Source organism: Metopolophium dirhodum, chromosome 1, assembly GCF_019925205.1.
Source record: "Metopolophium dirhodum isolate CAU chromosome 1, ASM1992520v1, whole genome shotgun sequence".
Lineage (NCBI taxonomy): Eukaryota > Metazoa > Arthropoda > Insecta > Hemiptera > Aphididae > Metopolophium > Metopolophium dirhodum.
In genome coordinates, this window is record NC_083560.1 from 129,200,449 (window position 1) to 129,211,770 (window position 11,322).

Here is an 11,322-nt window from a genome sequence, read left to right on the forward strand (position 1 = left end):
TTAACCAAAACACGCCTATTTAGTAATGATTAAAAGATGTGATATAATTTGAAACTAAGTAAAATACCGTTTTGTAATATTACAAATACCTATGACGACAAATAATAATGGTATAGTTAAATACTTATAGTCAACATATTATTGTTTATAAATTATTAATTTATTTACGAAATTTATTATGGTGGTCATTTATTTGTATTTACTAGCACATCCTGCTAGGTTAACTTAACCGCTTTTTTCATCTCGATAAAATTATATAGTTATACGCTAATAGTCTAATGCATTTATTATTGTTAATACTATTACAATTTTATATTTTAACTATAATATTATTTGTATTTTATGTAAAATTCTCTTAATAATAATTGTCTGAATGTTCTAGTCCTTGAGCAATCTGACGCACCTAGAGAAATGGGCGTTCCTCAATCTCATGCTCCTGTATTGCAACTACAACTTGTTGATTTACCAGGTAAATTTGCATAATAATAATTTAAAATGTTTATTGTTTGTTTTTTATATCATATTTGTTTTTGTTGATTTATGAACTGTTTGTTATTAATAATTTTTTTTATAAATTAATAGTATTCAATCATCCACGCCGGCCAAATTTAGGACTAGAAGGCCGGCCAATTGGGCTTCGTGCTAATCATTTTCGAGTATCAATGCAACGTCGTTATATACAACATTATGAGGTCTATATTAAACCAGAAAATTGTCCTAAAAGAGTCAATCGTGAAATTATTGAAATTATGGTCCAAGCGTACAGTAAACTTTTTGGTAATCTTCGTCCTGCATTTGATGGTCGCAAAAATTTATATACAAGAGATCCATTGCCTATTGGAAGGAACCAAGTGGAATTAGAAGTAGGTTTTTTCTTTTAAATTATATTATAATAACATTTAATTTTATTAATATATATTTCAGGTTACATTGCCCGGTCTAGGTAAAGATAGAGTATTCCATGTTTATATTAAATGGTTAGCTCAAATATCATTATTTGATTTGGAAGAAGCATTACGAGGCTGCAGAAGACCAATACCATATGATGCTATTTTGGTTAATTCATCTTATTCTACTTACTTTTAATTAATAATTAATGACTTATTGTTTATTATTTAGTTTAATTTCCAATATTTTTTATGTACCTAGGCCTTAGATGTTGTCATGCGACATCTTCCATCATTGTCTTACACACCAGTTGGCCGGTCATTTTTTTCTTCACCTGAAGGATATTATCATCCATTAGGTGGCGGTAGAGAAGTTTGGTTTGGTTTTCACCAGTCATTGCGGCCATCTAAATGGAAAATGATGCTTAATTTCGATGGTAATTTATTAAAATAAAATTAGCTATCTTCACTAACATATTAATTTTTTAGTGTCAGCATCAGCTTTTTACAAATCACAACACGTGCTTGAATTCATGTGTGAAGTGTTGGATATTAGAGATATTAGTGAACAACAAAAACCATTAACAGATTCACAAAGAGTTAAATTTTCAAGAGAAATTATAGGTCTTAAAATAGAGATTACACATTGGGGAGAAATGCGAAGGAAATATAAAGTTCGTAATGTTACAAAAAAATCAGCTCAAATGCAAACGTAAGCAATTAATCTTGAAACTTATATTTATATTGTTATACATTTTTTGAAACAACTTTTAGTTTTCCACTGCAAATGAAAAATCATCATGTAGAATGTACAGTAGCTAAATATTTCTTAGACAAACACAATATGAAACTACGTTATCCACATTTACCATGTCTTCGAGTTAGAGAGGAACATAACCATACATATTTTCCTTTGGAGGTTCGTTTATTTGGATGATTAATATATTTTGAATACATTGTAAATTGTAATAGTATTTAATTACCTTTAACACATTGAGTGCCACGTAGTTTTGGGTATCCGCGCGAATTCGGTCCCGCAATGACGTCGGCCGTCTGCATGTTGACGTCGTCCTCCAGTGCAATGTGGCTGTTTTTTCACTACATACCTACTTGTTATTATTATTTAGTATTTAAACGATTAATATCCAATAATAAAATGAATGTTTGTCAGTCAGTCTGTCTGTCTGTCTCTGTGTCCTTTGGTTGCCATGGGTTTTGAAGCTATTATAATAAAAATGATTGGTTGCCGGGCAACGAAGTGCACGGGATCATTTGGTACAGATATAGATTAGACCTCTGGGCAGCAGATAGACTAATTTAAAAAGGGAGATGACCAACTCCGGGAGGAGCTCAAACAGGGATTTTGAGATGGACATTTTTATTTATAAATGGTTGCCATGGGTTTTAAAGCTATTATTATTATATATAAAAATATTATTCATATAGAGTTGACATTTTTAATGGGCAACGAAGTGCACGGGATCAAATAATAAAATGTACAAATATCTTATACCTGTAGCAATGAATAATATATTATATACAAATTAAAACGAAATAATATTATGATGGGAGTTCCTTGTATTATTTTCGTTCTTATATAAGTAAAATAATAAAATTACGAAAATTATATAAATATTAACATTAATAAATATGAAACTGTATATTAAAAGAATAATGTTTAGATATAATAACTATAGCTATAAACATAAACAATCGTCGTGGCGTCGTCGTCGCCATCGATTATTATTTCCTGGGAAAAATAACCATTACTTTGCTAAAAATTCAACGAAAATAAAATCCTAATACACCGTTGAAAAATAGACATTTCACTGAATAACCACGAATAGAAACATAAGCATTGCTCTGATAACTGCGTAAATTATAGAGCCATAAAGATGCCTGTACAATTTGTCGACTACGTGTCGACCGTGGTCCTGAAGACTCTGCTACAGTTATGGACTACGTGTCGACCGTGGCACTCAATGTGTTAACTTATAATTCACCGACCAATTAAAATGTACTGATCTGCTTTAGGTACTATTTTTTAACTTTATATAGTATTATAGTGTTTAGCATGTACCTGCTATTGATCTAAATAGAAAATTATCTAGGATCAATCATACAATTAGTTAAGAACATTATTAAATTTTACATACAATGATACAACTTATTTATTTTATTTAAAGCTTGTTTAATTTGTTCTATAATATTATGCGTTTGATAAAATGATTATGATTTGATGTATTATAACATTACATATTATACAATTACAATCACAGTATATTATGTGTTGTGTTGTGTAACATAATTATACTGTAGATCTGTGTTGGTCAGTGGAAAATAGTAACCATTGTAAACTTATTTTATTAGGTCTGTAACATAGTTAAAAGTCAACGGTGTGCTAGAAAATTAACTGAAATGCAAACATCAACTATGATTAAGCAAACTGTAAGAAGTGCTCCTGAACGTGAACAAGATATCAATTCCTTAGTTCGTAAAGCTGATTTTAAGAATGATCCATATGTAAAAGAATTTGGCCTTACTATATCAAACAGCATGATAGAATTGCGTGGTCGTGTTTTACCATCACCAAAATTACAATATGGTTGTCGAACTCTACATAATCAGGTAAAAAAATATGTTCAGATTTTTTTTGTCACTGTAAACATTTTGTTTCGCTTATCAGTTTGATAAGATTCCATCCCCAAAAAAATATTAATTAGATGATACCTATACTTGTTTAATTTTGTAAATTATGTTACTAAATATTATAGAAAAGATTAAATGTCCAACAAACTAAACAACAAACATTACCGAATCATGGAGTTTGGGATATGAGAGACAAACAGTTCTTTGTAGGTGTTGAAATTAGAAATTGGGCAATAGCTTGTTTTGCACCACAGAAAACTGTGCGTGAAGAAAGTATAAAGTAACTAAACAAATTAATCATTTAGCAATGTGTTTTGTCTAGAAATCTCAAAAATTTTGTTTGTTAATATGTACTGCCTACTATTTATTTTATAGACATTTTACAAAACAACTTCAAAGGATAAGCAATGATGCTGGCATGCCAATAGTTGGTAATCCATGTTTTTGTGAGTACAAAATATATAACTAATATAATTTTATTTGACATAAGTTTTTTTTAACAGGTAAATATGCCACAGGGCTTGATCAAGTAGGACCTATATTCAATTATTTAATAACAACATTCACTGGATTACAACTTATAATTGTTATTTTACCAGGGAAAACTCCAGTATATGGTATTGTCATTTTTATTTTGCTAAGGATTTGTAACATTTTTAATTTATTTATTCAAATGTCAAAATAAAACATGTTTTATTAATTGTTATAATTAGCTGAAGTCAAAAGAGTTGGAGACACTATTCTTGGAATGGCTACACAATGTATTCAAGCAAAAAATGTTGATAAACCATCAGTTCAAGCATTATCCAATTTATGTTTAAAGATCAATGTGAAATTGGGTGGTACCAATAACATTCTTGTACCAAGCGTCAGACCTAAAGTACATTAACTCATAAAAAACCATTGGTTTCTTATTAATAGTTAATTTATATCCTCTAGGTGTTCAATGAACCATTGATTATTTTGGGTGCAGATGTAACTCACCTATTTTCAAATGATAATAAAAGATCATCGATTGCAGCATTAGTAGGATCTATGGATGCACATCCCAGTCGTTATGCTGCTATGGTACGTCTCCAAAAACACAGTCAAGAAATCATTCAAGAACTTAGTTCTATGGTCAGGTACGTCACACATATGCACATGAAACTTTCTTTAATATAATCATATTGTTAACTACCACGTTTAATTTTAGGGAACTCCTCATCATGTTTTACAAGAGTACTGGAGGTTATAAACCTCATAGAATTATATTATACCGTGATGGAGTATCCGAAGGACAGCTTTCTAATGTATGTTTAGTTTTATATATATAATATATTCTAGAGTTGCATTTTTCTTTTTTTTTAACACTGAGTTGGCTTTATTATTATACTTAAGTTGTATGTTTTAAAACTTAGCATGTTGAGTAATTAAGTATACTGAAGTACTCAAAATATATGTAATATATATGTATTAAAGTATAAACAACTTAAATCATAAACCATATAGGTAAAAAAAATATTTAGATGATGTTAGAGCAAAATATTTGTCATCTCTCTCTCTCAGACCCAATTGTAGGTGCATCATAGATAAAATACATTCACAAAAAATGGCTTTTTTTTATGATTTTTGAGTAATCTTAAAATCAACCAATTCTAAAATTATAGAAGATAATATTTTTGAGGGTTTGACATATCACTTTTATATTTTATTATTATTTGGCTTTGTATACAAATTTCAAAAAAAATTTAAATTTGTAAATTTAAATTAATTTTAAATTTTAGACTATATATTATTTTGGACAAGTCAATAAGTCATACCCTCAAAAATATTATTATCTATAGTTTTTTTTTTTTAATAAGTGAGTTAATACTTTGAGATTACTCAAATACATAAAACAAAAATAATTTTTAGTAAATGTGTTTTGTCTATGCTGTCTACTCTTGGGATAGAGAGAGAAAACAAACAATGCCTTAACATAGAAGTTTCATAATCACATTTTTTAAAATACGATTTATTTTTCTATTTTTATTTATTTTTAAATATTACATAGCTTATTACTTTTGTGTTTTCTTATGTTGACTATTTTCTATTGTCATAGGTCTTCCACCATGAACTTTTGGCGATTCGAGAGGCATGTATTAAGTTGGAAGGTGATTACAAACCAGGAATCACTTTTATTACTATTCAAAAACGTCATCACACCAGGTTTACTTACTTTAGTATTTCATCTTATATTTTTAATAAATAATTTAATTTACTTTTAGATTTTTCTGTACTGATAAAAAGGAACAATTTGGAAAATCTGGAAATATTCCAGCTGGTACTACAGTTGATATTGGAATAACACATCCTACAGAATTTGATTTTTACTTATGTAGTCATCAAGGAATTCAGGTAATAATTTGTGATGGTAGTTTTTTCTTGTATATATGGTGTTTTATAATAAAAAAGAAATGTTAACAGGGAACTAGTCGGCCAAGTCATTATCATGTTCTATGGGATGATAACAATTTTGAGTCAGATGAATTGCAACGCTTAACATACCAATTGTGTCACACTTATGTCAGATGTACACGTTCTGTATCTATACCTGCACCGGCCTTTTATGCTCACTTGGTTGCAACTAGAGCTAAATATCACATGGTCGAAGAAGAACATGATAGGTAACATTATTGAATTTACTTATTTAATATTATCATTTTTAAGTGGTGTAAAAAAATTACTCCCGATAAATGGTGAGATAACGAAACTACTAGCGATTATAGCAATACTGTGCATGTTTTTTTATAATTACGGGCCCGTGGTAATGTTTGTAGAGCACGGGATTATTTTCTTTTGGAGATATTTTTGATCCAAAATTCTTTCGATCAAAATTGGGCTGGGATTGAGGATGTTATTGTTGTATAATATAATAGTTTTAGATTCTAAACAGAGTAATTGAACATACCTATTAATTTTACAATGATAGGTAAGTATATTTTTTGTTTGTTGTTATAATTTGTATTTGAATAACCATACCTACCTGGAATTTTCTCCATTTTAAATTAATTATTCTAAAAAAAATATACTATCAGTGTAGTTTTTCACGATATAAATAAAAATCCAAAAATACTTATAACCTTAACTCTGGATCTCAAATAAAATGATTTATGAGGTTAGGTATACATGTTACCATTTCTGATTTAGAATACAAGTATACGACTAGCTTTTGGTGATGGTATGCATTGATATGTAACATGTAGCTGTAGAATATTCTAAATATCCAGTAGTTGTACTCGTATAAAAAAGAGAAACTTGCTCCTTTTACCACTGTAATTAATCTACCAAATTTGAACTCAATGATAAATCATTGTACTTACAAAATTACAAAAAATGATTTTGGCATTAAATGTATCGACCATCTGTCAGCCTCTTTTTTTATGGATATTTTGTAATATATGCTCGTGCATTACTATTGCATATTTATTTCTATATTTATAATAACATGATAGGTTGTACCAATGTTCATCAAAAACAATGCATTATATGTATTATTATACAATGAAGGATGTTTTTTTTATATATATATATTAATATATTACTGTCAAAACCTTAAGATCAGTAAAATTACTTCAACTTTGAGTGTGGTTTCTGGCAGCATATTAGATTTAGTCCTTGAATTAAAATACTTTTGTACATTATATAATAATTAGTGTTGTTGTGTAAATTACGTTACTTGTTAAATTAATTATTTTTATTTAAATTACATTTGCGTTGTTAGACATTATTTTTATCACGTGACAAAGGGGGTTACAAATAAAGTTACTTTTTTAAAAATTAATTACAAAATCCGTCTATAATGACTAATGAGCAGTAGGTATACTATTCATTATTATATAAATTGTACGAGTATTAATTCCCAGGATCTATATTTTATATCGGTAATACTGTTGATTATTATCTAAAACTTTTGGAATTGTAAATAAATTGTATTGGTTTTTTAATTTTTCTCGAATATCCTAGCCCCTAGTTGTTGTCATATGATCTACATTCATAACTTATTTTAATAACGTGGAAAATAACATTATCCATAAAAATTACTTTTAAAAGTTATTTTAAATAAAATATAATTAAATGACTACAGCGTTACTGCAAAAATAATTTTGTTACAGTAATTTGTAATTTGCGTTACGTTTCTACCCAACACTGATAATAATTAGATACAATACCTATAATATTGTTTATGAATAACTTTTATTGTTTTTCAGTGGTGAAGGATCACAAAATTCTGGCTGTAGTGAAGATCAAACAGTAGACGCAATGGCGCGAGCTATTACAGTACATCCCAATGCAAATAAAGTTATGTACTTTGCTTAAAATATCAAAATTGAAAACAAAAATGTCTGTGCGACACATACATTAATAATAAGCATAAATTATAATACGACAACTTTTATTGGAATAATGATTAAAATTATATTTTATTTTTATAATATACATATTGGTATTATACCTGAAGTATATTATGATTTTCTTTCATTAAAATACAAAACTTTTTAATTTGGGATTATGTTGTACCAAATACTAATTTTGCAAATCCTAATTATATGAGGTATATTTTGTTTTATAAATTATAAAATATATATTTTAACATTGCCATGTAAATTTTGTTGTAAGTAATTTTAAAAAGTATTATAATGTATGCATAAAAAATGTATAATTTAATTTGCGCTTAATTAAAATATTTTTGTATCTACCTGGTAATTCATTATTTACAACGTGGTTTGAGGGGTTTAATGACATAGGTACATCATTTTTAAATTATTCTTTATGAAAATAGCTGTTATAAAATATAATACTTGTATACCTTCACATAATAGTAATATACAGAGTGATTCACCAAGCATGCTCACCCTCTTTTTCTTCAATAATGCAGGTATTAATAATTTGTAAAAATGGCCCAAGTATAATAAAAACTGGATCCAAATTGTATGTCTATTTTGTATTTATATAAAACCATTTTTAAAGACAATAGTTATCATTATTCTTAATACAAAAATTTTAATAACTAAAAAACTACTCATTCAAATATTAAACAAGGTACATCAAAATTTTCGAAAAAATGATTAATAAATAATTTACAGTAAAAAAGGGTAGGGTTCTCATTTGAAAAACAGAGTTTGTATCGCCACAAAATACTCTTTAAGTAGTAAAATAACCCATTATATTGAAAATATGGTCTTTGAGTATACTTAAAAATTCCAAAAAACAAGAATATTTGAATAAATTCATTATTAAAAGAAAGGGATGTGCATGCTTGGCGAATCACACTGTATATTATTTTTGTAAGAATACACAATATGATATTTATTATTATTTGGTGTGCAATTGGTGGTTATATAATATATTCAAACTTTGTAAAAGTATTTGTTCAATTTTATAAACATTTTGGTCAAGCATTGTGTAATACCAGTTCAAATGTATCTTAAATTAAATGTTTGCTTTCCTGATTTTAATCTTATTTTTATTTTGATAATAATATTATAATGTTATATTATAACAGATATTATAGATACAGGAAATATTTGTATGAGATGTGAATAATATAACTATAGTTACTAGTTTATTGTTACTACTGTAACTATAAGGATAAAATGCAATACTTGCCTATTCACACGTAAAAGTAATTGGAAATATATTGTATTACCAATTGTAAAAAAACTATATACAGTTATTCAAAATAAAAAAATAAAAAAAAACTTATAATTTAGATAAAAATACAAACAAATGTCTTGTTACTAACTAAGTATTATAATTTCTTTAAGTCATACAAAAATGAAAATCAAATAAATATAAAAACGTTGGATATTAAAAGAATCACTTGTATATCTGTATCATATTATATATTTATTTTATTATTTTAATAAAAAGTACATACTATAGCAGTATAGCGTGTCCCATAAAGCTATAGCTTGTGCATTGTTGTTATTTTATTTAATATTATTGCATCATATTAAAAATGGTAAGTTAAGAAATATTTAGAATATAGGGTGTCCTATAAAGTGCGCAATTTATAAATCTATCGCTATTTTTTAAAATTTTGTTGGCTGTCCTGTTCTTATCATTTTTAGTGTCTACTATTACTCTGATCATGAACATTAGAGGAAGGACGCTGAACTGTGTATATAAAAGTGGTCCGGAATTATCGCATTCCGCCAGAATGCGCGTCGGACCGTAATGATGTCGTTTTTACATGTACAGCATAGGGAATTCATTGGTTTTTTAATATTATATTCTAAATGGTGTAACTTATGAATAATTACTATAGAACATTTTTTTAAGACCAAATTACCCTCAATCGAATATATGTATTTCCAGTAATATACGACTTTTATAAAAAAAAGATATAGTTGTTTTAAAAATACATTCGAATTTTTTATACATATTATATCAATAGGCAATATATTATCATTTATCAATGATTGCGTCTTATCACAACTCACAAGAATATGATTAATTATATATTATTTATATTATGTATTTATGTAGTTTACATGACAATGTGTTTCTGATTAGACAATTAGTTACTGGAGGTCTGGTCGTCTGGAGAACCTACTACTATTATGATACTCTGTACATAATATTATAATTCAAATTCTGATTTTGGAATTATCAAGTACACTTGAAGATTTTCGAATACTTGAGATTTTTTGTACCATTTAAGGATTATCCTTAGTATAAACATTTTAATAATAGAGCAACTACTTATTAGGATTTTATTTAGGTCTATCATCATTTTCAAGAAAATCACCAGCTAAATAATTTTCAGTAAAAAAAAGAGTTATTATTTGAAAAATGTATAAAGTTATAAAGTTATCATTTTTATAGCCACAAAATACTACTTAAGTAGTAAAAAAAATATCAGAAATTTTAAAATATGGTATTTAGGTATACTTAAAAATTATAAAAATTAGAATTTGAATAAATGTTTTTTTTTTAAGGAAAAAATAGTAGTAAAAGTTTTTTGGGGCCTTATGATTTATGGGGCCCCTTAACAAACTGATCCATGAGCCTTTGGTGTGAGAGAGAGTCGTGGGGGTATGACGTCATGTCATATACTGTATTGAGTGTGAGCTAGGGAGCATGGTATGACAACTTTAATCCAGGATGGTTGGGTAGGGTCGAGGGTATGACCTGGTATGTATGTGAGTTCTAAGTATATTATTTATGTTTACCAGTTGCTAACTTTCTATGAACTATAATTAACTAATGTATTTTTTAAAAGTGGTAGACTTTCACATTTCATAGTTAAAAATTTTAGGGGGTTGGTGGGGTATGTATGTAATAGGTATAGATGGGAGGGGAATGGCCAGGCATGTATGTGATAGATATAAATGAGAGGGGAGGGTACGCCTGAGCACGGTCGCGTATGTATGTGATAGCATAGAGCTATAGGCTGGGCGGGGTAGTAGGATTCTCCGGATTTACGAGTGGTACAGAAGGAACTAAAACATACTACTTAATACAGCTAGTTCCAAGCACGCCCACAGGGGGGGGGGGCAACGGGGCCATTGCCCCCCTGGGAATTTTTAACTGTACTTTAATATCAAGCATAGTATTCCATTTTACCATCAAAAATATAAAATAATATATAGTCATATAGAATAAAACTTTTTCGATCTTATCAGTAATTATATGAAAATTAATTAATATAATCAACAGTAATCTAAAAACGGAATTACAAATTATTATCAATAGTATCACGAACTATTGTAATATTTTCTACCTAGCATCTGGTTAGGTTAGGATATTTCGCGGAATA

The 11,322-nt window shown here is 27.9% G+C and overlaps 1 protein-coding gene across 1 annotated transcript; it reads left to right on the forward strand.

Annotated features, from left to right (window-relative positions):
• The first annotated feature begins 411 nt into the window (after nucleotides 1-411).
• On the forward strand, nucleotides 412-7,942 carry LOC132934275 (protein argonaute-2-like). The gene is made up of 17 exons (XM_061000564.1): nucleotides 412-469; nucleotides 583-863; nucleotides 925-1,056; nucleotides 1,150-1,324; nucleotides 1,377-1,599; nucleotides 1,662-1,806; nucleotides 3,258-3,515; nucleotides 3,662-3,816; nucleotides 3,912-3,982; nucleotides 4,040-4,153; nucleotides 4,250-4,416; nucleotides 4,476-4,660; nucleotides 4,732-4,828; nucleotides 5,620-5,726; nucleotides 5,786-5,915; nucleotides 5,985-6,184; nucleotides 7,769-7,942. The coding sequence occupies exons 1-17, from the start codon at nucleotides 412-414 to the stop codon at nucleotides 7,875-7,877; spliced, it is 2,607 nt and encodes an 868-aa protein (XP_060856547.1). The 3' UTR covers nucleotides 7,878-7,942.
• The last annotated feature ends 3,380 nt before the right edge of the window (nucleotides 7,943-11,322 follow it).

Coding starts and splice junctions, on each gene's coding strand:
- LOC132934275 (XM_061000564.1), top strand. CDS start 412: ATGGGCGTTCCTCAATCTCATGCTCCTGTATTGCAACTACAACTTGTT. Junction 1,600..1,661: donor AAATCAGCTCAAATGCAAAC/GTAAGCAATTAA, acceptor AACAACTTTTAG/TTTTCCACTGCAAATGAAAA. Junction 6,185..7,768: donor GTCGAAGAAGAACATGATAG/GTAACATTATTG, acceptor ATTGTTTTTCAG/TGGTGAAGGATCACAAAATT.